Below are 27,237 nucleotides of genomic sequence, written 5' to 3'. Positions count from 1 at the left end.
GAATCTAAAACATTTGACACAATTTCGATCTGTCAGCTTGGCTAAATACCGCCCCGAAATTGGCCAAAATTTCTCGCGTATCGCTAATAAATATTGTAGGTCTGCATGAAATAATTTTTCATGCTCGTTTTAAAAATAATCATTTCGTAAACGAATGTTGTTTTGGTAAAATAAGTAGACGTTTCTTTTCAAAATCTTACTTTGCATTTGATAGTCTGCCCCCAACACGCAAAAAACAACGACATCAATAAGGGGGCTTAAATTTCCAATTTTATTCGAATTGAACTGGCGAGACTGCAAGAGACGATTGGAGAATATCAAGTCGACAATATATGGGATAGCTTGAAGAAAACCATGAACTCTGTTTCTCAGAACATACTAGGATACCGTCAGTCTGTTCCTAAGAACAAATGGATGACAGAGGAAATTCTACGACTGATGGACGAAAGACGTAAACATAAAAATGTAAACCCTGATCAATATAGTCTTTTAAATTCTAGAATTAGATCTGAAATCAGAAAAGCTAAAAGAAAATGACTAGAACAAGAATGCCAAGAAATAGAGAGACTCCAACAGATACATGATACTCATAGCGCTCCGCTCGTGCCAAATCAACTCGCTACTCAAATGCCGTTTACCTCATTTATTGCATAACATACCATTTTAGCATTTCTTCCAATTTTTAGTAAAATGCGTCTAAAAATCCCATTGCCCAAATATGCGTCATTTGTATTCAAACGGATTTTTGACACAAAGAGATAAATCACATTAATCTAGACATGGAAACGAGTGGTTGTAATTTTTAAATCCCGATCCACAAACATAATCAATAGAGGTATTGAGATAAGCGATACATTTCAAGTTAACAATAATGTTCGTGACAAAAAGCCGATATGATTAGATATTATTTTACACGAAGCATCGGTGGCGAATTTTCAACTAGTCGCGAAAATCTATGGTGACGAAACATGAAGTTGCCGTATGAAACTTTGTTCCTGTTTCTGTGCACTTTCGGGTACGTGAACGCGCAATGTAAGTAAAAATCAATTTCCGAGGCTGGAAAATAATATTAAAAAAGAAGTAAATTTGGACGGCTATTGTTTATTATGCGATTGCGACCGTTTTCGATCTGCTATCTTCGGGGAAGGGGATATCTACGCCGAATATATATGCAATGCGTCCCAGATTTGTTTCTTTATATGGGGATCTCCGCTTCTGTAACACCTATAGCGAAGGTTAAATGGGAGAAGTTTTAGAGGAAATTGGCTTTGATAACCGGCTTCAGATTTACCATCGGGCAATTGATTTGGAAAATATCGACAAAAACCTGAAAATGACGGATTTCGCTTTTTGCTAGTAAATCCAAAGCGGTTTAATTGGCAGCCGTCAAAATGTGACTGTTGAGACACTTTCTTAGGACGAGTAAGACAGCGCGTATGACATGTCGCAATCGTCTTCTATTATCTCGCAACGCGCCTTAAGTTTCATTTTTCTTATAGTCGCCATATCGAATTTTTCGTTTTTTGAAAAGAGCGAAAATTTTTATTTTTTTTTTAATTTAATTTAAATTTTTTGGAGGAATGATAAAAAACGAAAAACATTATTGAATTAATGAATAAACTAGACTTTATGTTTATGAACGACATAATTAATATTTTAACCAATTTTCCGAGTTATGAGCTTTTTTCGGATGACGCGACGTTTTGTTTGAATGGCTTCTTTAATAGAAACAAGAATCCCCTTTGGATGATGGAATATCGTATCCAATATCCTGAAACGCTAAATCTGTGTTGGAAAAATTCGTGAAACATGATATACCCTTTTAATGACACAAGTTGTCCTCCAATCAGCTTTGCTATATCCGAACATCAGAAATGGCGAAATGGTGTTGATTGATGAACCGCAAATGGTTCCAAAAAGATGGGACATCTCCCCATTATACACAAAATGTAAGAGAGTACCTGAATTAAATGTTTTCAATCGAGAGGTGCTATCGAGTGGCCGCCTCGTTCACCAGATTCAAACATCCTAGATTTTTTCTTGGGGGTCACCTAAAAACTGAGATTTACAAAACTAAATCTAACACTTCGGCTGACCGGATAAAAGCCGAGAAATAACACCGAATGCTCTCCAAAACACAAGAGCAGGAATACTTAAGAGAACATTAAGTAATAAATAACTATTTTTGTTTTTAAATAGGTATAATTGTTATTTAATGATACCAATTGGTTATTATGTCGTTCATAAATTAAATTCTTGTTTATTGATTAAGTGGTTAATTACTTTCGCTTTTTGTCATTCCTGCAAAAACGGTTGAATTTGGGTCTCTGCATACCAAATTTCATAGATTTAGATAAAATAATTCCTAAGATATATGGCCGTTGCAGTACTTTTACTAAACCTGTATATTTTTTAATCAATATTTTTGCTTTTTCAATATATTCTGGGATATCATCCGTTCGTTTGTTGAATTCCGACTGGAATCCTGCAGACGTTTCGCCAAGATCTCACTTGGCATCTTCAATGCTCGCGCTCCGCTCCAATAGAAAACCCACTTTTCAGTTGTTTATTTATTGCTAAAAAAAATATTTATTGATTTTTAAAATCGTTCAAGCAAAGAAAGTTGGAAACAGCACAGAAATGAAAATCCGAACAAGTAGATTCGGGACCCAAATTCAGTACCGGAATGTTATCACCGGTTTTAAGATATTTTATATATAATATTAAGGAATTCACTAGTCAGCTTTACTTATGTGATTCACAAATCCATATCAAAACTAAACTAAACTAAAACTAAGTAGAACTATCCAGTCCAGAAATACCTGAACTAAGAGTCTAACTACTATTTGAAAAGGTTTATTACTGAGATATAACATATAACTTTCACTGAAAAAGCAAACAATATAAATGTTATAATAAAGTTTTTAAGAACGCTATAAAACCTTTTTAACAAACTTGATGTAACGTATTTATTGGACCTAAAACTTGTGGCACCAATGGCATCCTTAAAAAACTATAAAAACTATTATCAAGCTACGGTTTCTTATATTAATTTGTTGAATATCCGGTACCTTATAACAAAACCTGAAACTACTAAAAAAGTTGGTTGAATCAGGGACTTCTTTCTTAAAAATATGCGCGTATTAGTTGGAAAAATTGTAACGCGCGAGTTCCCACTATTTAAGTACTTAGCTCTTAGCTCAACACCGTTAAGAAATCGTCTAGTGTATCGGTTGTTGATGAATCAAACTGAAGATTATATGTGATTCCCATATTGGGGAAAGGTAAACACCTGTTAAGCTTATTTTCCTTTGGTGGAACAATCGATTACAATTGAAGAATTTTCGTTTGTTTGAATAAGATTTGATGTACCGTTTTGTGATTATGTTTTGCAACTTTTGATGAATTTATTTGTCCAACTCTTAAGACTCTTTTATGTCCTTTTAGCCTAGTTGAGGTTGTGCCTCTCCTTCCGGATATGCATGAAATGCAAACTTCTGGTCTGTTAAATGTCTTTGATGGTCCGAACATTTTTAAGTTTTGACATTATATTTCTTAAGACCTTTGATACGTGGTTAGTAATAGTGCGTTTTAAAATAATAGAATCTTTATGTTCATACAAATTCAAAATTCGTTAAATTTTAAAGACAAAGTGTTTAAACCGGAATTCTGCGATAACTTAAACAATGGACCAAAAATGTTTAATTTTTTTTTTGTTTGATCATAGAAATAAGAATTTATGACGTAATTAGTTTAAATCATTTATTGTGGCAAGATAAATAAGATATATACTACATAATATTACCAAACGGTGTAAAACACAACGTAACATTAATATAATATTAATGTTTTTTTTTATTGATTAATATTATTCACCACGTAAAATAGGCCACAAAATCGATAAATTATAATAAATATGTTAATCAAAACAATCTCCTAATTTTTATCGTTTACGGTTACTTAGACATTATGTAATTAGCAATGTAGCTATTTAGCTTTGATTCTGGATACTCCTGAAAGGCTCCGCTTATCAGTAATTATTAATAAATATTAACAAAAAAAGATAATTAGTAATTAATTACGGTAATCTATGGCGAAAAATAATTTTAATGTAAAAATGTAATTTGTTTTGACCCCTTCCATAAAACGCAAACAACAATTCACACACCAACTTGTAACGATTGTACGATTTTAATCAGGTATAGAGAGATATATTTATACAATACATATATACAAGAAGTGTATTTTTTGTAATGAATAAATCAGAATATAAAGACAGGTAGACCCTCTTATTTTGATATGATTTTATTATGATACAGGGGGTCGCTACACAATGCATGGGGGTCTGTGTGCCTAGGTTTTTCTTAAAGTGAATGACCCAATGTTGGATCTGAGAGTCTATTAATATTAACAGGGATATCTAAAAATGAGAGATTATTGTTAGTCTCAAATTCAATGGTAAAACATATGTTAGGGTGTGGTCAAGAAAATCTCGTAGTGATTTTTGATTGCAAATAACAGAAGTAACATCAATATAGTCTTGGTTTTATATGAGTTCTCTTCCCAAAAACTTCCATAAATATATTTGTGAATACTCGTGATAATGGATTGATATTCATAAATTTTACCGTTGCAATAAAAATAAGTCGGAGAGGAGGTTTTTTTTTAAGTTAATATTAAAAGATTTGATTCTAGATTCTCGGATTTTAATATCTGACACTATATTGACAGTTTCAAGAAAAGCGCCTCTGCAAAATTGCATTGAGGAGGTTTACAATTTTTAAAGCATTTTTTCGTTTAAGAACGTGATTAACAACCGATGCAAGATAAATCCAAAAGATTTGTATACCATATTACAGTAACCTGTATCTGTATTTATTTTTTCTCAGGTTTGGATCTCCCAGGAACTGTCTACATATCGGACACCGACGTTGAAACAAGCGTCATTTCTAAAACGACGACGGCAGTGGGTAAGAGAATATATATCGGATATTTTAAACAAGTTTCCTTCGACTCTCGACTAGAGAATTAGATAATCCTAATATTTGGTTAGTATCCCAACGCCCTGTATATTATTCATTTTCTTTAAATTTCTTATATATAATAAAAAATTACTTAATACATAGTAAAAATAACGGAAATATCTACTTAAGAAGATTTAATTATTTTATTGTATTTTCAATGTTAAAAAAAGGTAAAATCTTCAGTTATCCTCCATGATGATCTACTACTTGAATAATTCTTAAAAATTTTGAATAAATTATTTCTTCATGAGATAAATGTCTATTTATCCTTTTTTGTAAAATTTGTATTGTTCTTGGTTTATAATGGTAAATTTTAGTCCTTAGATAGGAAAAGAAGTCAAGTAGAGGGATATAATTTGTTCCTCAGAACTTAATTTGAATAATCTGCATCCATTTTTATTATTTTCTTTACTGTTTTAATAATTATTAATGATAAATGTATTTGGCAATGGAATAATTATGACCAAGTTTTCATAACGACGAGATTGGCTGACAATGGCCAGCTTAGCTCGAAAATGTATCAAACTAATTATATTTTTAGAAAAGTCTTGGCCGTTTAGTAATGAATTATGGATATTATACAGTTCCATTCGAAAATGTTGACTTTTTGTATAATAAAACTAGTGCCCGTGATGTCAGAAAATTGCAGCCATAATTTCGGATTTCTAAATAGTCAGATATCCCAACAATATTAATTTAAAATGTCTATTTCAGCCAAAAAATATAGAAATTAATTGAGAGCTGTGTAATTTTCTTCTAGTCGATTCTATCTCTTGCTATATTTCTCCAATTAGTAATCCTCCTCTCTCTTAAGTTTTGTTCCACGGCTTCTGTCCATCTTCTCCTTGATCGACTACGCTTATTCGTCCTCTCTGTTTTTTTTCCATGCCACTTCCTTTACTTCTCTATTATTTTCCATCCTCGTGAGATGCCCTAGCCATTGTAGTCTCCTTGCTTGAACAAATTTTTCGATTTCTTTATCTCCAAATAGCTCGTTTATTATTCTCTCCCACTATTACTCTGTATTCTTCCCGCCAAAGATTCGTCATAATACTTTCCTTTCCTGTATACTTAGTTTCTGTTGTTTTTTTTTTTTGATTGAGGGCCCATGTCTCACAACAGTAAGTTGACATTAGAATGTTATTATTATGACATTTTGTAGATCAACTTTCCTTGTCTTCTTCACATTTGTTGCTTATTAGCACTCCCAAATATATATAGTCAGTTCCTCTCTCACATGTACTTGTAAGTTTAATATTGATTAATGTAATGTAATGTAATTAATATTAAATTGGGGTCCAAAAGTTTCTGCCGTTCTTAGAAGTTGTTTGGTGGTATTTTCGGGTTCAGTTCGACTCCTTGCCAACAGTACCAAATAGTCCACGTATGCGAGGCATTGGTGGCTTTTATGGAACAATGTGCCTTGTCTGTTGATTTCACTTTCACTTCACACGTCAAATTGAACAAGGTTGTTGATAGTGGGTCCCCTTGTCTTAATCCTTTGCATATATTAAAAGTTTTACTTTGCCTTCTTTTATACTTTACTACAGTGCCTGTTTCTTGGAGTGTTAGTTTTATTATTTTCAGTAGTTTTCGTGGCATCGTAAGGTTGTTGTTAAAACTTCTATTATTTTGCTCTGTTCACAATATCATACGCTCCTTTGAAATCTACAAACAGCATAAATGTAGCAACCATTAAAACCATTAAAAGTTGCTTTTACATGAAACCGTGACCTGTTGTTCATCTATTTTTTCTGAATCCTCCTTGTTAGTTTGATAAAAATCCTTCCGAGTATTCTTCCATTCTGTTTTTAATAGTGTTGCTAGTACTTTATATGTGATGTCTAGAAGCGCTCTAGCCCTATAATTTTTGCAATCCATTTTATACCCCTTCTTAAAAATTGGTATTTTTATTGCCTTGCCTTGCTGCCATCCTTTGGTACTACTTCTATTTTCAAACCTCTTTCATAAGTTCTGTTATCTGAGTATGTAGAAATTCTCCTCCATAAGTTAAATTTTCCGCTACAATGCTATTTTCCCCCAGACATTTATGATTTTTCAGCTTTTTTATTGTAGTTCCATTTTCTTCAGTGGTACGCGCAAGGCTTATATTATCTTCTTGTTCCAATTACAAAGCCTCTATGCCGATATTTAGGATCTCCTCAAAAAATTCTTTCCAACTTTATAGTATCATTTCTTCGTCGCCGATACGGCACCATCCTTACCCATGATATAGGGTGTCACACTTTACTTAGATTTTTCATATCTCTGTAAAAATTTCTAATTTCCTACTTACAGACTCAATTGTACCCGGTATTATCCACGTGACTTTATGTATTTCTTTTCTAGGGAAGGGCTAATATAATTGTCTTATTCCGTTATTATTTGTTGTTACTTTCCTGGTGTGTGCTATTGCCTCCAGTTATCCTTTGGTAGATACCTTCATTTCGTACTTTGGCTTTGGCCTTAGTATCTCCGAGTATTATCATTGTTTTTGCGACAGTTGCTATCAATTGTTTCCTACTCTTCCTTTTCCTCCGTTGGCGCATGTATCTTGGATTAAATTTTTAGTGGCAGAATGCACATTCTGTCTGATGTTCGTTTACTTCCTGACTTTGTTCTCTGAGCCTTTTTTTGTAGCCGTTTCGTCATCGTTTTTTTCCTGGCCGTTATGTTATTTACTGATTTTTTGTTTTATTCATTGCTTTTCTTTTGTGTGAATTTTACTAGTTTATCTCTTTCCTCGTTCCATATCCATTTCTTTTTTCCATTAATATATAGACTTTGCAATCCAATTTTATTTAACCGTTTTTCTTGTTATTTCTTCTTCCTTTGCTTTTATTCGTATTCTCTTCTGTATTTCCCTTTGCTCTCTGGTCATATCGTCGTTTATATATATTTTCTATTCTTGTACTTCCTAGAGCTTTCTTTTGTTTTTCATTTCCTATTTTTCTAGCAGATCTTAGCTTATTTCGTAAGAATGTTTGCATTCCTTCCGAGATCTCTGCACCAATGTTAGTGGTTATTGGTAGTCTGTGCACTACCAGATTGTTACTTTTTTCTTTCTCTCTCAAATTCTATCTATTCTATCAAGTTTGCTTTGCACTTTCTGCAATCCCTCTTTAAGTTTTTTATTTTCCTTCTTGAGCTCTAAATTTTCTTCTCTGATTTTTGTTGTTCCTTCATTGTAATCTTTCTGTTCCTGTTTTATTTCTAGTAATTCTTTTTTAATCTGTATTCATGTGTTGAACCATATCCATTAAAAGTTGTAATTTGTCATCTTGTTGTCGCTTATTACTTTTATCTCGGGTTCTTTGAACTTTGGAATTTTTACCAAAAACATTTTCAAGTTTTTCAGTATTTTTCTTTCTCTATCCTTCGTCGGTCTTATGTTCATCTTCCTAATTCATCCTTGAAATGGCTGTTTTTAAAGCCGGCCCTGCCTTTTCATACTTTAAAGAGGTAATAGCTATCGCACCGCGATAAGCAAGCTCGACTCTTCAGAGGTCACCTAGGTTGCGGCACGGTTTCTGTACGTTTTTATTAAAATTTTATGGACTTACGTGGATTTCTCTATTTAAAATCATTCACCAGGTGGTCCATTTTGATGTTATACAACACAAATGGGATGTGGTTGATGTTAAATTTATCGTATTTAAAAAAATATATTCCTGTGGATTTGATGGGTAGGTAAGCACGGAAATATTGTAAGGGAAAGCCCAAAAACCATATCCAATGTTGCTATATACAAAATAAGCCCTTTTCCGCTCACATCACCCCAAAAAATAAATGTATTTATTCATTATTTCGCAATCTCGAAAAATTCTGACGTCCCAGAGATTCAACTAGACCATTGAAGAACCACTTAGAAGAGCTTCAAAATGATGTATTGCTCAATCACCTTAAAACCGTCGGGAAGACATAAAACTAACCCCAATAATGAAATATCTAAAAATTCGTTATTTTCATTTAGCAATCACAAAAAAATCGGATGTCCCAGATATTTAATCAGCCCATTATTATTCCAGAACCTCAAGGAAATCTGACGTTGTCATAGATATTGAATTAGATCATTGAAGAGACACTGGGAAGAACTTAATTATATAACTCGATTGTGTTCTTGACTATTTTTCAGTTTGGAATCTTCAATACGCGAAATATTACATTACAGAACATTACTTTTCCTATTATTCCAATTTGGTATTCTATAAACTGAAAATTCTCGAATATCGCTGATATCCCTTTTGTAAATAAGCGAGTTAATATCAATTATAGACTCGCCGTTTTGGGATTTATTGCAAGTACCAATATCAGAAGAAAAAAAATTGCTGTTTGTTTATCACTGTCTATAAAATGGTGTTTTTTGTCAACATAAAAGCAAATTAGATATTTTTAAATTAAGTTTAAACGGTTTTATGAACTGCTTAAAAAGTACATGCAGATCTACCTCAGAAAAGGAAGATATCAGAAAGAAGAAAGGGAGGAGGGGAAGAGCATGTGAAGGAAGGGGAAATAATGATCCTGTGACGAAAGAGTTACCTTTTGTTTTTGCTTTCTTTTTGGTTCCTATGTTTAATCTTGTATTCCGCTGTAAACTAACTGTAACTTTATACTATCTTAAAAATGATGTGGTGGTATAGATTCCATCGATCATGGATGCTTGCGAATTCAGGAGATTTGTTTAATTTTATTTGTACTTTTCATTTTCATATTTATTTAATCATTCATTAAAATTTTTCGGCGACGACATTTGCGCACATATTTTATCTTTTGGGATTAATAACAGTTGCATATTATGTTTCTTTATAAAATATTTGCATTGTAGGGAACGCTAATATTCGAAAGAAAAAAAATTGAATCGTTTCACCAAGAGAGATAGGTGTACACCTTTTCAAAGTTAAATTAAATATGTCCATAGCAATAAAAAATAATAACAAATACAGAGTGTGCAATTTAACATTTAAAATACGACAACCATTTCAAAACGAATTTTGGAGGATCTCACGATTGGGGGTAGTTTTATATCTTCCCGACGGTTTCAAGGTTGTTGAGAAATACATCAATTTGAAGCCCTCCCAAGCGCCTCTTTAATTCAATATCTAGGACAACATCAGATTTTTTTGAGATTCCGAAATAAATAAAACAAATTTTTGGGTATTTCATTATTAGGGGTTGTTTTATATCTTCCCGATGGTTTTAAGGTTGTTGAGTAATACATCATTTTGCGCCTCTCACAAGTGGCTCTTCAATGGTGTAATTCAATATCCGGCACAAGGTCAGAGTTCACTCGAAAACTCCTGTTTTTTCGGCAATTTCTCGCGATTTATAACCTGACCTTTCATTCACTCGGCAGAGGCGGAATGCTCTAGAGATAAGTATAGGGAAATATTTTACAGAACAGTCGGACAGTGGCAGCGGAGCGAGAAATGGAACATTATATTGGTTATCTCATTAAAAAAAAGAAACAAAGTTGGTGTCATCTTTTGAACATGCAGAATTCAAAGACGCTGGTAACTTTTCACTCCTATAAAATTATGACATGTGACGTAAAAGTGGTAATGATTATCATTGCAGAAGTTTTTCAGAAGTTTTTCAGATATTATTTAAGCATTCCGGTACTTTTTACTAACCCGGAATTTAAAATTCTGACAAACTACCTGTAGTAATGCTGCCGTCCCATTTCTTTCATTGACTGAACTTGTCTTTCTGTTATATGAAAATTACTGAAATAGTAAATACAAAAGTTTTAAACATTGTTAGTTAAAATTATTCTTAAGCATGGTGGCTTAAAAAAACGTGACTAATGAAATATAAACTTTGTTTTGAATTCCTTTTAAAATACTTCAACTTTTTTTTAATAATAATACATTCCTAAACCTAATAGTTTTTCCAATATTTTAGTTTTTCTAAATAATTACTAGTTTTCAGCCTTGCAAGAAAATTATAATATATATATATATACATATATATATATATATATATATATATATATATATATATATATATATATATATATATATATATATATATATATATATATATATATATATATATATATATATATATATATATATATATATATATATATATATATATATATATATATATATATATATATATATATATATATATATACAGGGTGTTTAAAACAAACGAATATATTTGGATCAGCTTAAATTGAAAAGTCTAGATTTTCTTAAATAGCACGCAATATATACTTTTATTAAGTATTTCATATACTTATTTTTAATACTTTGAGATTCATTTTAAAATTTCCAATATTTACCCTTCTTTCTGCTTAAGGCTATTGCTATAACATTAGCTGGCCCCGACAAATTTTTTAATGTTAATTTTTTAATTTAATTTTAATGTAATGTTTAATGATAACTGTTATGGCAAATTTACATTTTGTGTAAATATGTGAATCTACAATATCTGCAAGTATTGTGCAAGCAACTTAAAGCTTTTACCGATTTTTAGAGGTCACCGGTCTGGATGTCATCGTCACTAACGAAGCCTGTGATATCGGTAAAGCTGCGAAGTACTTCAGTTACAGCATTAACGAAAAAACGTTTGATTTGTACACGACAAAAGAATTTGCTAACGTCGACGAGGATGCCTACACGAATGGAAAAAATTTAACCATAACTTTAATATTCACCTTAAAATGCGAAGACGGAACGACAACGGCAGCTCCGGTGAGTGTAGGCTTAAAATTGCTTTGGGTGGCTTTAAGCACCAAAACTCTTCTTCCCCTTTTACGTTAGGACTAAGTCATGGTTTCCCAGGAAGAGCTTCTTCGCATTCTATACCTGGTCGTCCAGGTTTTCGTGGTTTATTCGTTTTTTTCTCTCTTCTTTCTTTCTATCTATGTGGTCTTACCATTCCCTTCTTCGGCATCTTACTACATCTTAAGCAAGCACTTTGTATATTTGTTGGAATCTATACAAGGAGCTTTTGTCTTCTGGGATGATCGCTACGTCATCAGCATAGCATATTTTTATATTTTTATTCCGCATGCGGTATCCTCTCCCAGTTGGCTTTAGTATGATTATGATTTTACCCAGTATGATGTTAAATAAGATTGGGCTTGAGCTGTCTCCTTTTCTGATCCCGGTTGATACATATATATTTTTTGTTTAATTTATTTGTCATTCTCACATATGTGTAGTCCTCTGTCCTCAGCTTTTCTATGACTGTGATTGTAAACTACATTACTATATATTGAAGCACATACAGGCTGAATTATAAACATGGTATCTATATCAGACCTGTTGCTTCAAATCAATTGTTGTTCACAAATCAAAGTCGACATTATTTTTTTTTGATAAAATTTTAATCGATAGTTTTAGAATCGCAACCATCAAGCCGATACCACGATAATGCGTTCTTTCCATTGACTACAAGTATTCTATTAAAGAAGATTTGTAATTGCTCATGTAATGTGTCCAAAGCTTAACTTAAGCTACTTAAGTGTTAATAATTATTATTCCAAAGCTTAACTTATGCTACTTAAGTGTTAATAATTATTAATCCACTATTTCAACGAGTCACCCGGAATTTTCAGATGGTGGTGTCAATTGGTGATACGAACAATCACGATCCTAGTTTCCTAAATGATCGATATGAATTCAATGTGGCCGTACCTGTAATGCCCAAAACCGATTTTTCGGTTTACGGTGAGCCGATTGAGGCGGAGGATATCGATTTTTCCAACGAAATGGTGTCCTTCAGCGTCGAACCGAATGATTTTACAGTGGACTCGATTCAGACCGGAAACAAAACCTTCAAGGCGGTTTTCAGCTCCAAAAGATTGATACAATTTACCGATGACGTCGTCTATACGATCACTGCCACGGTAAGTATCTTTGATTACCGTTTTTCGATTTTTTTTTAAACGCAGTGACAAACCCAAAACAAAGATCACTGTTGAATGCTATAACTAATTCTTATAATTAATATTAGCAATAAATGACTTTCACTTTCAATACTAACTTTAAGAATAGAATAAAACAATCTTAAAAAAAGAGATGCAAACCAAGTTTTATAAAACCTGAAAACGTATCAATTGTTCTGTAACGGTTCTTGTCACTTATAAAACCGCTATAGCACTAAAATAGAGAATACTTTGCTCCTCATTTAAATACCGTTTATAAATCTTCTGGATTCCTAATACATTGGTTGTTGATAAATCGAATTTGCTGACGTTTCGCCAATCATCCTGTTGGACTCTTCAATTTTTCACTGAAAGCATTCCAGTTTTGTACCTGCTTATGCAGGGTGCCGCATAAGTAATGGTACAGTGCCACTTAACTTAACGAAACTTACCTCAGGCCAGACCGAAATCCACAATGTCAAAGTTGTAGTTTCATTTTTGATTTTTTTTAATCTCCTAAAATAATCCAACTTTTTGGACAAAATTTGACAAATCAGGATCTTTTGACATGAGAAATTAATTTTCATATATAGAGGGCTCTATATTTCTTTCATTTAATACTTCCTAACATTTTGTGCCTTAGGGTACGCAGATTTTTAATTAAAAATCACCTTTTTTCCACAAAAACGGTATATCTTTTAAATTTGGCCCCGAGTAGCCATTTTCGAGAAATTCTTATTTGAAATGTTCATTCCACTTAATTGAACAGTTGAAGAGTTCAAAGTTGACTTTGACTAACATAAGTATAATGAAAGACAGTAAAATAGTGCGCAGCGCCCTCTGACGAAAACAGACACTATAAAATACGTGCAAAATTTTTCAAAGTAGGCTTTGACTAAAGCAAATGCGTACCTTGGGTGTTTTTAAAAAGTTGTGCGGCGACAGAAAATAATTACACCGGAGCCGGAAGAGGAAGAAGAAGAAAAAAACACAAGAATCCATATCACTTGTTAGGTTGTGTAGTTGTTTTTATCATATCAGCTTAGTTATATACATTATTTAGGTTATTTTAATTTGGATGGCACAAAAAAAATAAATTTTAAATATTACGTAATGATAAATAATATAAATGTAATGGGTTTCTCATGTCAAAAAACTCCGATTTGCCAGATTTTGTGCAAAAAGCTCAATTATTTCAGGAATTATTTAAAAAAATCAAAAATGAAATTGCAACTTTGACACGGCAAGGCAATTTTCGTTAAATCGTAACATTTGTACCTCCTACTTTATCATGTACCGTTATTTAGGGGTCAACCTGTATACTGTTTGACGGGAGCGGAGCTAAAGGAGGGAACATTGAACATTGTATCGGATCATTTTGGTGAAAGACCTTATGCTATGTGCTAAATCTGCTTTTAACATTATATTTCTTTGAAACGTTTCATTTGGTTAGTAGGTAAAGTATTAAATATAACGAAAGACTGAAGTGATATGTGGCAGTAAGATATCGTGTGTGGATTTTCTATAAACTGAGTGATCCAATTTTAGGTCTGATTTTCGATAATTAAGAATGCCTAAGAAAGCGACACTCTAATTGAATGGTAAAACGTATGTTAGACTATATAGTTGAGGAAATCTCAGAAGGATTCTTGATCATGAGATCAAATAAAAAACTTAGGTGTTAGATGCAAAGTGTTGATGACTTTCTTCTCAAAAGCTTTCATAAATATACTTGCAATGACTTGGAGGACTTTCCATTTTTTAATAAGGATAACAAGATATGATTCCGGATTCACCAAATTTAATGTCTAAAATTGTGTTCACAGTTTTATCCATAGGAACTAGCAGTAATAGTCGAAACTAATCAGAATATGACTTGGATCTACTGGTTTTTAATTATTAAAAGACTTGCAAAGGGATTGAGTACGAAACTACAAGTTTTCATCGTAAAGAATATAGGAGCTAGATATTTTGCTACAGAATAGGTGGGAGAATCAATGGTGCTAACAATAGGTCAAAGGGGTAATATTGGTTAACCTCTGGGAATCAAAAATCGTAAAAACGAGGAATTTTAGAGTGGTGAGGCATGAGAGATTTTTCACAGGTTCTAATAGAGAAGAAGCTTTAATAGCAGATAAGGCAAGATATTTTCTAAGTTTGCGATAGGATCCGTTTGTGAGAATATCTTAATTTTTTATTGACTGTGTTTATGTTTATTACTGGCATTTTCTCTATCTACTTTTAAAATTACAATATCGGGATTAGATTTTAGAGATTTTACGGCTTCTAATTGAATTTCAATGCCTGTTTGAAATGACACTTTGCTTACGATATACTCGACATTTGAAATGATTTCCTTTTTTAGGATAATATGTGGGGTACGGACAAAGTTGGAACCTTTTGCAAAAAATTATTTTTAACTTTCAGAAAGTTGGTGCGATACTACATTTACCATATGTTTTGGTAACGGAGAAGATTTTGATGGTTTCGCTTGCATTTCTTTTATTTTAAATTTGTTTTCGCTTTTTTTCACATCACGGATACCAACAAATTTATATGACTGAAAAGGACTCGACACGGACATTTTTTAAGAGCACATTCAACTATGCTTGCCTTATAAAAAAAGAAAGTTGTATTGATTTATGACAAAACGGAGAACTGTAGATAAATTCCCAATAGGCTGCCAAAAAAAAAGCACTGATAATGTCTTTTATCCACATCCAAAATTTTAAAATGTCGTGAGCAATTTTCAAACGGGCTGAAACCTGATAGTTGATAGTGAAGATACGGTTTTGCTCTATCTAGTTCAGAAATATTTTTTTCCAGTTAAAACCCTGTGGAGGGGAGGAGGTAAGGAGTAAGTTTAATGCTAATTACCCAAAACTTAGATTCTGAGATATTATATTTTTTTCTGAAAAACGTGAACTTTAATATCGTAGAGGGTAGTTTTCACAGAACCTACTCTACTTTTTTTTAATTCACCTGGATTACTTGCCCAACTCTATTGGCTCACTTTTGAAATGAACAAAATGTCGGAAACGTTTTATTATGGGAAAATTTTAAATGAGATATATTAATTTTTTTCTTTTTAATAAGCTATCCCATTTTCGCATCGCAAATTTAGAATTTTTTGCATTAATACTTAATTTTTACAATTCTTGTTCAAAATGAGAGTCCCTATTTCAAATACTTGCTTAGCAGCCTGCGGCATTCAAGTTATTAGGTTATTTTGTGTCTGTTGTGCTCTGTTCCTTTCGGGTATTTACTAGGCATGCATAGACTAGCTGTTTCATATGACTCCCCTCATAATAGTCCAGAGGAGGAGTCAAATCGGGGCTTCGCGCTAGCCAATGTACTGGAACTCCCATTTCAATCCAACGCATGATGGAGTAACTGACAACCGTTGTTCTGAGTTAACATTCATTTTCTGACCGATAGGTCATGCCTTTGAAAAACCTGCTTTACACTTAGTATCCCTCATTAAACTTGCGTTTTCTTCATCTCAAAAATGTAAACTGTGAAAGTTTGGTGTGTCCTTGTGCGTAAATTGTGACCCATTCGTCCGTTAAATATCTGTCATATTTTCTGCGATTGAGTTTATAACAAAACGGCAGAATTATATTCTCCTTCCAGGATCACATTTCTTCAGGGGTGTAATGATAAGGATGAATTCCAACTCCATGTACCGTTGACCATTGTTATACTTCCGTTTGCCTCGAGACTTATAGTAGTTAAGGTAGTTGTCAAAATGCCTGAATATTTCTTCCTCATTATCTGGTTGAAACACAACAACAAAACACCAACAACGATGAAACAGAAACTTAAACTTTACAATTCAACTACTTTGAAGACTACTGTAAGCGTCAATCTGTTGCAGAATCGTCCAAAAGTCAGACTTAAGTATTAATGAAAATACAAAACGTTATATTTTGGGTACGTTCTTTATTGTGAGCTTAAAAATAAAAAACCGTATCAAGCACTTTTGGTACTCCCTTACTTTATTCGATAGCTATTGCAATAAGAATTTTTTTTTTCAAAATTTTGAACTAATGTTATGTTTGTTTGAGTTTAGAAAAATATGCAGATAAAAAATTGTGATGCTTTATTAAAAAAACTATTTATTACATTTTATTTAAAAAATTCCTATGTGTTGGGCAAGCCTTCAGTTAAATTATAAAAAAATAGAGATGTATGATTACAGAAAACCGACACACACCAACCGATACCCTAATTCATTGTCATATCACCATCCGGCCTAAAAATAATAGGCTATTGTTTACAGAGTCTAAAAACAATCTCTGCCCGAGTCACTGAACCCAGAATTAGAACACCTTACATCTGCTCTTCTTTCTAATAATATTAGAGATATTAAGCGTTTCATCACAAAATACACCACAACCTTCCAAATACTACTTCATATATACATTAAAAACATCACTGACCACATATCAAAATTTTTAAAGAAATATAACGCCAGAACCAGATTGACCACTTTGCAAAAATCTCTCAACATGCTTGTCAAATAGTTACGATGACGAAAGAAGAAAAGTGACCTTTTTGTTAGTATTCGAAAGTTTACAACTGAAAATATATTAAATATCTGATGTTCAACACTCTGCGTGGAGTATTTTGACGTTTTTGCTCAATTTAGGATTCCGGCGTCAACCCAGGCCCCAGATCGGTCAAAACTATTGTAACATTGAGCGTGGACAAAGAAAACAGCCTGGACAATCCTTCTTTTTCAAAAGCGAAATACACCATCGCGTATTCGGAGGTTTCCGGTTCTCCAATTTTGACCCCCGAGGAAGTTATTACCGCTTCAACCATCAAAATAGGCGACATAACTAAAGTCAACCTAGACGGCGGTAGGTAATTTCGTAAGAAAACAATTTCCATATTCTACTTTGGGGCTCGTTCTAGACTATGCAAGTTATTTTAAGGCTCAGAATGAAGGCAATATTTTTACCATTACCTGTGAAGGCTGGCCCGACGAATCTGAAAACATGGTCATTTTGACGCTTAGCTTCGAGACTGATTTCGTTGCTAGTGCCACTTTACTGATAACGAGAGATAACGTGGACATGGATACACCAACTTTCGAAAATAGTTATTACACGTTCAGCTACACACTTGAAGGAGATAGCCCGACACTTGTGCCTACAAGTGGAGATGTTACCGTCCAAACGAAAAAGCCTGGCAGCATTACTAACTTAACTTTAAATGGAGGTAAGATGAACTCGCTAACCCCAGAAAAATTGGCTTTCGAAAGCCAGTTCTTTATTCAAGTTTTTACTCTCCCATAATTTGCTTAAGGTACCTTAATTAGTGGTAACTAGTGAGGTGAGTAGATATTCCTCTCCATTAGAACTAACCTAGGATTGTTCGCCACTCGCCATATCACCACTTCAATTCTTTCAGACTACGCCGAATATTTTAAGTGTTCTCTTGAAAGCGACTCCAAAATAACTATCGACGCAACCACTACTCAGTTGCCCTCAGATACCGAAACCCCCGTAGTTTTAACGTTGAGCTTGGAAACGGATGCTATAGCTTCCACGATTCTAGTTGTAAACGTCGAACACCAACCTACGGATCAACCGACTTTCACGGAATTATATTACGAGTATAACTACAAGCAAAATAGCGATGTTCCTTCGCTGGAAGCTACCAACGGACCTCTCTCAGTGGTTACCGACAAGCCGGAGCAGATAACTGAGGTCGCGTTGAAAGGAGGTAAACTGATTCGTCACGTTGTTAATTTTGTTTGAAGGAGATTGTTTCTTTTAGAATACCAGGAATATTTTTTTTTGACACGAGAATCGGATCAAAAGACCATTACGATATCCGCCACAGAAGACAAAACGTTGCCGACTAATGCTCCAAATCCAATCATCCTAACCCTTAGCCTTAAAACTGACAACCTAGCAAGTGTTCCGATAGTTATTTCTACAGAAAACGCAAATGTAAAAAAAGATGTGCCAGTTTTTTCAAAATTGTTCTACATGTTTGAATATTCAGAGTCTAAAGGATTACCAATACTGATACCTCCTAATGATCTGATCTCTGTGTCGACCGAAAAATCAAACGATATATCAGAAATTAACTTAGACGGAGGTAATTAAGTATGCCTTTGATCGGTAACAATTATCAAAAACCGGTCCAGTGTAAATCTCTTATTCTTTAAAGTGGTGTACTTGGATTTATTTTAGATTATAAGGAATATTTTGAATGCCATCAAGAAGAGGATAATGTTACACTCACGGTTACTTTGAAGGATAAACCATTGCCTTTCGATGTTGTGGGTCCCATTGCATTAACGCTGAGTCTCAAAACAGATAAAACTGCCAGCGCGGCAATTATAATCTCCGTGGAACATGAAGCAACAGCGGATGAAGACGTGCCGGTATTCTTAGAATCGTATTACGTATTAACATATACAGAAAAAGATGATATTCCAAATCTAACCCCACCAGCAACAACGATATCCGTAGTTACTAAAAAGCCTCAAGACATCGAAGACATTACGTTGACTGGCGGTAAATACATATTTTGTGCTTAAGAACACGAGTATACACAAACAGTCACAAACACTATATAGACAACCACGACCTTCACTTACGGTAATGTGGAAAATATTACTAGAACACTACACGAAATGGAGAGACAATGACAACTGATACGTGTACATTTTGGAATAATTTCTTTTCAGATTATAATGAATATTTCCAATGCATGCAAGAGTCAGATAATATTACATTCACAATTGCTCTGAAAGACAAACCATTGCCGTCCGATGTTGTCACCGCAGTGGTCTTAACATTGAGCCTAAGAACTGATCACGTTGCCAATACCACCATAATTGTGTCAGTGGAAATTAAGACTGAAGAAGATGTGCCTGTTTTTTCAAAAGCGTCCTACATGTTCACCTATTCGGAATCTGGAGGATTACCAATACTGACTCCTCCTACTGATGTCATCTTTGTTGTCACTGAAAAACCCAACGAAATATCAGACATCAGCTTAGAAGGAGGTAATTAAGTACACTATACAAATGGAATAGCAAAAATTCTAACCTAATGGATTATGTTCTAATCTGGTGAACCTGGGATCATTTTAGATTATAAGGAATACTTCGAATACCATCAAGAAGAGGATAATGTTACGTTCTCGGTTAATTTGAAGGAAATCCTATTGCCTTTTGATGTTGTCGGTCCAATTGCATTAACGTTGAGCCTCAAAACAGATAAAACTGCCAACGCCGCGATAATAATCTCCGTGAAACATGAAGCACCAACGGACGAAGACGTGCCAGTATTTTCAGAACCTTATTACGTATTGTTTTATAATGAAACTAATGATAATCCAGCTTTAACACTAGCATCATCCACGATATCAGTGGTTACTAGAAAACCGCAAAATATCGAAGACATTACGTTGACTGGAGGTAAATAAATGTATATACAACAAACACTACTAACAGAAGGAAATTTATCACACACCACCGAGACACAATAACAATCACGAGCTTCATTTAAAGGAGTGTGAACAAAATGATCAAAACACAACACGAAATTGAGAAACAATTACAATTGATGCGTGTAGATTTTGGAATAATTGCTTTTCAGATTATAATGAATATTTCCAATGCAAGCAAGAGTCAGATAATATTACATTCACAATTGCTCTGAAAGACAAGCTATTGCCGTCCGATGTTGTCACCGCAGTGGTCTTAACATTGAGCCTCAGAACTGATCACGTTGCCAATACCACCATAATTGTGTCAGTGGAAACTAAGACTGAAGAAGATGTGCCTGTTTTTTCAAAAGCGTCCTACATATTCACGTATTCGGAATCTGGAGGATTACCAATACTGACTCCTCCTACTGATGTCATCTATGTTGTCACTGAAAAACCCAACGAAATATCGGATATTAGCTTAGAAGGAGGTAATTAAGTACAGTATACAAATGGAATAGCAAAAATTCTAGCCTAATGGATTATGTTCTAAACTGGTGAACCTGGGATCACTTTAGATTATAAGGAATACTTCGAATACCATCAAGAAGAGGATAATGTTACGTTCTCAGTTAATTTGAAGGAAGTCCTATTGCCTTTTGATGTTGTCGGTCCCATTGCATTAACGTTGAGTCTCAAAACAGATAAAACTGCCAACGCCGCGATAATAATCTCCGTGAAACATGAAGCACCAACGGACGAAGACGTGCCAGTATTTTCAGAACCTTATTACGTATTGTTTTATAATGAAACTAATGATAATCCAGCTTTAACACCAGCATCATCCACGATATCAGTGGTTACTAGAAGTAGATACATATATATACAACAAACGCCACTAACAGAAGGAACTTGACATCATTTCATTTTTAGGCGAGTGACAAAATTATCAATACACAATACGAAACTGAGAAACAATTACAGTTAATACGTGCAGAGTTTGGAATTATTCCCTTTCAGATTATAACGTATACTTCCAATGCATGCAAGAGTCAGATAATATTATATTCACAATTTCTCTGAAAGACAAGCCATTGCCGTCCGATGTTGTCATCCCAGTAGTGTCAACCTTGAGACTGAAAACTGCGAATACTCGGATGTCACCTTCCGATCAATACTTCAATTTAATAACTTACAAACCGCAAGAAGTAAAAGATAGGGGAACTAGTCGCGGCTAGACAAGGCACGGATGTGGATACAGATTACAGTTTAAATGCTTGGGATAATAAGGTTTTGGCCTCTCCGTCACAGAGACAAGATAGACTTTATACATAGAACATGAGTTTAGGTTTGCTTCCTCTTGTTCATTTTATAGTCTACAGTCCTACCTTTATTATGACGAACTCCCCTTGGTGACCAGATGCATTAGGAATTGCTTAGCCGGTCTTTGTATATCCGTTTATTATTGGTTGTTCTAGTAATTTATTTCCTCAATACAAAAACTTTTTTACCACTTACCTTGAGAAACCTTCTCCAGACCATCACACCGACATGAATTTTCTTTTTAGATTACGCGAAGTATTTCGAGTGGCATCAGGGGGACGATAATATAACATTTACAATCACGTTGAAGGACGAACCTCTTCCAGAGACCACAGCCAGTCCAGTCGTGCTAACATTAAGCCTTAAAACTGACAACGTCGCCCGCGTTGTGATACTCGTCTCCATAGAAAACGCAACCGCACTAGACATTGATGTTCCCGTGTTCTCTAAAGCGTTTTATACTCTTACTTATTCCCTATCAACAGAAGTCATAACATCCAGCGATACGATTTCCTTGGTGACAGAAAAACCAAGCGACATATCAGAAATTCGTTTAGAAGGAGGTAAATAATGACCCGTCTGTTACTTGTTCTAGTTAAATTAAATTTCGGTTTGTATTTTTTTTATTCGACTACGAGTTGTTAATTTTCTTGCTTTGCTTCGAAATACATTGTTTGTTTCAGAGTATGAAGATTACTTTATCGTTACCCACGCGGAAGATGCGAAAACGTTCGAAATTTCAGTGAAAGATGAAAAACAGCTACCGTCGAATGCACCAAGCCCAGTACTCTTAACACTAAGTGTCCAGACAGACCGTGCAGCCAGTGTCGCCATAGTCATAGCAATAGATGAATCGACTGAAGTGGTAGTGGACGTGCCCGTGTTCACGCGAAGCTTTTACTCTTTTAATTACTCCGAGAAGTCATTGGCACCCCACGATGGACCGATCTACGTGGTGACCAAAAAACCAGATAGCGTTACCGACGTTCAAATCGATGGAGGTACGTACCTAACCATAATAACTATAATTTTATTTATTCTCGAAGCAAGGTACTTTCAAGCGGTTGACGTTGAATCCTCCTTTGAGCTGCGATTCCAGCCAGAGGTTTTAGGTAGATATCTGCAGGTTCGAGGTAGTTTTCATAACAATAAATGGCAGACAAACTAAGTTTGACGGAACTAAATCAACGAGAAAATTGGAAGTTCAGTCACTTTTTATCACATTTGTCGACAAAAATCCTCCCTGGAGCTACTCTTCATTGCAGCATTTAGAATGTTTTGACGTAGTTTTTGGTTATAAATAACTTTGTTGAATTTGACCGAAATCGACCAGAAAAATTGGAGCTTCGCAATTTTTTTTGCTTTCTTTTTTGTTTAAGATGCTCCTTTGAGCTACCTTTTAACATAAAAAGTAGGGATCTACATCCATAACTGTAGCTTTAAATCAGACTATTTCTACTGTCCAACCATTCCAACGAATCTCACTATTGAAACTGTCATTCTTTTGGTAGTTTTTTCAAGTTTCTTTTAAAATTAACCACTCTAAGATTTCTTTATTCATGCTATGTTTTGCTCTTATCTGTCTGCTTCTTTAATTATTTTGCGGTTTGAGATTAATATTGAAGAAAACAATTTTTATCGAGCTAAATATTCAGAGGCAGCGGCCTATTTTATCTTCTATTTTCATTTGATTCGCTAATGAACTGGACTGCTTCCAGACTACGCGAAATACTTTTCCTACAAGCAAGGCGAAAACGAAACAAGCTTCATCCTCACGCTAGAAGTTGATCTACCATCCGATGTGGAAAGTCCGATTACGCTAACGTTCAGTGTGACAACGGACACAACCGCTAGAGTAATCCTTATCGTTTTTGTTGGTAACGACTCGCCCGAGGTAGATATAGATATTCCAAGGTTTTCCCGGTCATACTACTCCTTCACCTACACTGAAAATGATGGAAAAGCTCTGCTTGCCTCTAACGACGGTGATGTCACGGTAACGACGCAAAAACCTGATAGTGTTAGCGATGTGAAGCTGTTGGGAGGTAAGAATTATCAACAAAAGATCTGGCAACATTTAGCGAAAATGGATATTTTCCTAGATTACCGGGAATATTTCGCAATAAAAGTGGATAAGACGACAATAACATTAACTGTCTCGCGAACTCTGCCAAATAACACACCCACGCCCGTGATTTTGATGCTGACCTTGAAGACTGATGTCGAGACGAGCGTGAACTTCATCGTGAACATCAAGAATGAAGATTCAACCCCACAGTTTAGCAGCCCTTACTTCATCGGAACTTACAACTCAACCACCAAGCAGATCGACATGGATGACAAAATCGAAATAACAGGGAATCCAACACTGAAAATATCCGAGGGTAAGTTTCATAACCAATTGGCGAGCACAGAAGCAGCTCTCTATTTTTTGCGCAGACTCTGGCTGTTCGTCGTACTTCGATTTGGTAAAAGACGGCACTGGATATCGTTTAACTGTCACCAAAGCTTTACCATCGGACGTACTAGAACAATCTAGTTTAGTTCTAGTTGTGGTCGCCCGGTTAAATGGAAAGGACGTCGCATTCGCGACAGTGGTCATTAATCTGCCTGTTGAATCGATGCTGCCCCCTAGTGAATCCGACGACAAATCCTCAACCATTACGGCTTATATGATAACCGTTATAGTTCTGTGCATTGTGCTGACCAGTATAATAGTGGCGATGATTTTGCTGTGGTATTTCAAAATTAGGTCAGTGATGATTTGCCAAAAAAACGCAAAGTTGTAAGTAGTGTGACTAAGCAGGTTCTATACCAACATTATCCATGATCGCGTTTTTGGGAGTATTACGCTCAGCTATAGGTAACATGGCTGAAGAATGTATTGCACAATGTCCGAAGCTTGCGATCCTGGAAGACGAATGTTGCTTAAACGCCATATTAGTGTAGTGTTCATTTTTTGCAAGTCTTTTATTTAGTGAAAAATGCAAAAAATGTATTGGTTACCACTTAATAAAAAAAAACAAACAAAAAGTTTTAAAAAAGACGAGGTAACGATAAAACTAAAAATTTAATCTTGATGTTTTTCCCTTCAGGAATACGAGTTACGTGGAGCTCGAGGAAACTTCAAGCGGCAACACAAATTTCGGCAAAAAAAACTCAAACGTGTACGTACTGCAGAGTACCCTCCATTTGCCCAATTTCTATTTCACGGGTATTTTAGAAACATTGACGACGTGATAAGAAGACCCACTGGATATCCGTTCGGACCACACGGGGATGCGACGTACACCGTGTCCGGAGAGGAAACGGCTAACGAGTATGACATTCCGAATGACCCTGAACTCAACAAAGGGAAAAGGGTGGCCTTCGACAACGTGGTTCAAAGTATAGATGTGGACGTCGATAGAGAACTTTCTGAAGGGTGATTAAGACTATTCTAAATTTCAACTAGAGCATTGCCAATGTTTTGTTCTTTTCGGTAGCGGTAACAATCTCCCGCGTAGGCGTCCGACGGGTTTTGTTTTTAACCCCCCTCCCCCGGAAGAGGACACTGTTAGCGTAGACAATCCAATCTACAAGAGCGAGTATGAGATTCCAATAGATGCTGGGCAAAACAACATCCTTTATGCTGAGGCCGACAGTGACAGGTAGAGACTTTGCACTTAGAATCCTTATTTTTAATAAAGAGAAGTTTTCTCTGTTGTGGATTGCATCTTTAACTCCCGGGTTAATATCTTTAACTTGTGTTGCATATTGCTTTTTTTTTGTTGCGTTATTTTTATTAAGGTTTGTTCATTTGTCCACATTATAATTCAAATTTTGAATCATATCAAGTCACTATGGTCTGTTCTTTAATGTTAGAGAGTTAAAATTATTATTCAACTGCCAAATTTTGAGGTCTTCTTCGTATAGGCCATAGTATTGTATCATAGTATTGTACCTATATGCCTGACTGTTTAAAATTAGAATTACAGTTACTTTCCGGTAGTTGCTGGCAAATTTCGTTATCGAAAATGGCTAGTGTGTCTGAATTAGTAAACCTGTGCTCTCTAAAAATGAGAAAATTATTATTCTCAACGTGTTCAAAGCCCTTCGCCAGCAAAATCTTAACATTCGGAGTTGGACAGTTGCATCGTCAACAACATACCGACTTGTACAGGAAGGTGAACGGGGCGTTATTAAGTCAACAAAGAGAAGTACAGAAAGAACAGCAGCTGCGATAAATGAGGACGAACAGATGGCTATCAGAGGAATAATACACAAGGATGATGAAACTTTGAAAAGACAGATAGACCAATAATAATAATAATACACTCTTCTTGATTAAGCTAATTATCCTACATTGCGTGTAATAAGAAATTGTGGAAAACCTTGAAGAAAATAAATTTCGTTAAAAAAAAATCAAAACAGAAAATCACTTTTAATAGAGAATAAAGAAATTATCTAGCTACGACGATACTCGAGAGCAGTTGGGCAGTTGATAATAGTTTCGAATGGGAAATAAGAATATCTATTACTTGGATGGAACTTTAGTATATGACGGATATACCGTTGAGAAAACGGGCCAGGATAAAAGTTTAAAAAGCCCGAGATCCCCACGATTAAATGCATCCTCGGCAAAAGGTAAAAGATTAATAATTCCTCACATTGGTACAAAAATGAATTTGTCGGTTGTGGCATAGCAGCATTTCAATCAAAACGAATACGAATGACACCATTAAGACTAATGAATTTGCCTACTTCTAGCAAATACTACATTTTATTCTTTCTGTCAGGTACCAGTCTGAAAAATCCTAAAAAATAACTAGATATTAAATACGAAGCGATTTCAGTAAGATTTGATGACGACAGGTCTCGATTATCTACCTATTTCTATAATTATGTTATACAGAATTTGAAATATTAATAAACTACCTGCGGTAATGCCGCTGTCACATTATTTTCATCCACCAAACTAGTCTTTTCAGTTTTCAGTGTGTACAAATTAGTATGACCGTAGCAACGATTCGAGGTGTGTAGGGCTAAAAAATGAAATACAGAATTCATCGGAAACTATCATTGCAATTTACATCAACGATATAACGTTTAAGTTTAAGGATCGCTGTTATTTCAAATACGTATTCTATTATTCTGTCTTATTAAGAAACTTAGCATAGACGTTTATGATCATTCGTAGGTTAAGCAAAATAGACGCCAGTTCAAACGGGCTGACGTTCGGATATCCGATGGAAGAGGGTCTCTACGAAACATCGGATTCGCTAGGCATAGACAAGGAGAGAAAAAAATCGGTTGCGTTCGACGACAGAATCGAAAGGATGCAGATAGATGCGGTGAAGGATGACGAGGATGAAATAAGCGACAGCGAAAACTTAGACAGGGCCATCTAAACAGATTTAAACGTTGTAAATTAAGTATTGTTAATAAACGTTATTTTTCTACGTCTCCGATTTTATCATAGTTTGGTGAGTACGTGCGTTTTTTAATTGTAAAACTCGCAGAATTAGATCACTTCGATATTTAGTTTAGTATATCTGTTCGTGATTATCTCGGGAAACT

General features: G+C 34.7%; 1 protein-coding gene across 4 annotated transcripts; it reads left to right on the top strand.

Annotated features, from left to right (window-relative positions):
• Positions 1-912: 912 nt before the first annotated feature.
• On the top strand, positions 913-27,112 carry LOC132697214 (uncharacterized). Of its 4 annotated transcripts, none has more exons than XM_060662526.1 (15): positions 913-1,015; positions 4,890-4,970; positions 11,505-11,722; positions 12,592-12,882; positions 17,552-17,765; positions 17,821-18,126; positions 21,924-22,241; positions 22,362-22,679; positions 23,397-23,723; positions 23,781-24,062; positions 24,118-24,430; positions 24,774-24,845; positions 24,902-25,102; positions 25,164-25,328; positions 26,858-27,112. In XM_060662526.1, the coding sequence occupies exons 1-15, from the start codon at positions 982-984 to the stop codon at positions 27,066-27,068; spliced, it is 3,351 nt and encodes a 1,116-aa protein (XP_060518509.1). In that variant the 5' UTR covers positions 913-981; the 3' UTR covers positions 27,069-27,112. The 4 variants fall into 4 exon arrangements, with proteins under 4 accessions (XP_060518509.1, XP_060518508.1, XP_060518507.1 ...); XM_060662525.1 differs by having other exon boundaries at positions 913-1,032; XM_060662524.1 differs by lacking the exons at positions 913-1,015; positions 4,890-4,970; positions 11,505-11,722; ... (1 more) ...; positions 17,552-17,765; positions 17,821-18,126 and adding exons at positions 18,888-19,014; positions 19,110-19,436; positions 19,610-19,930; positions 20,018-20,344; positions 20,526-20,846.
• Positions 27,113-27,237: the final 125 nt, after the last annotated feature.

The sequence above is a fragment of the Cylas formicarius genome, unplaced genomic scaffold (assembly GCF_029955315.1).
Source record: "Cylas formicarius isolate icCylForm1 unplaced genomic scaffold, icCylForm1.1 PGA_scaffold_1__22_contigs__length_36826433, whole genome shotgun sequence".
NCBI classification, from domain to species: Eukaryota; Metazoa; Arthropoda; class Insecta; order Coleoptera; family Brentidae; genus Cylas; species Cylas formicarius.
Note: the sequence above shows the minus strand (reverse complement) of the source record. Positions and strands in the feature narration are given on the sequence as shown.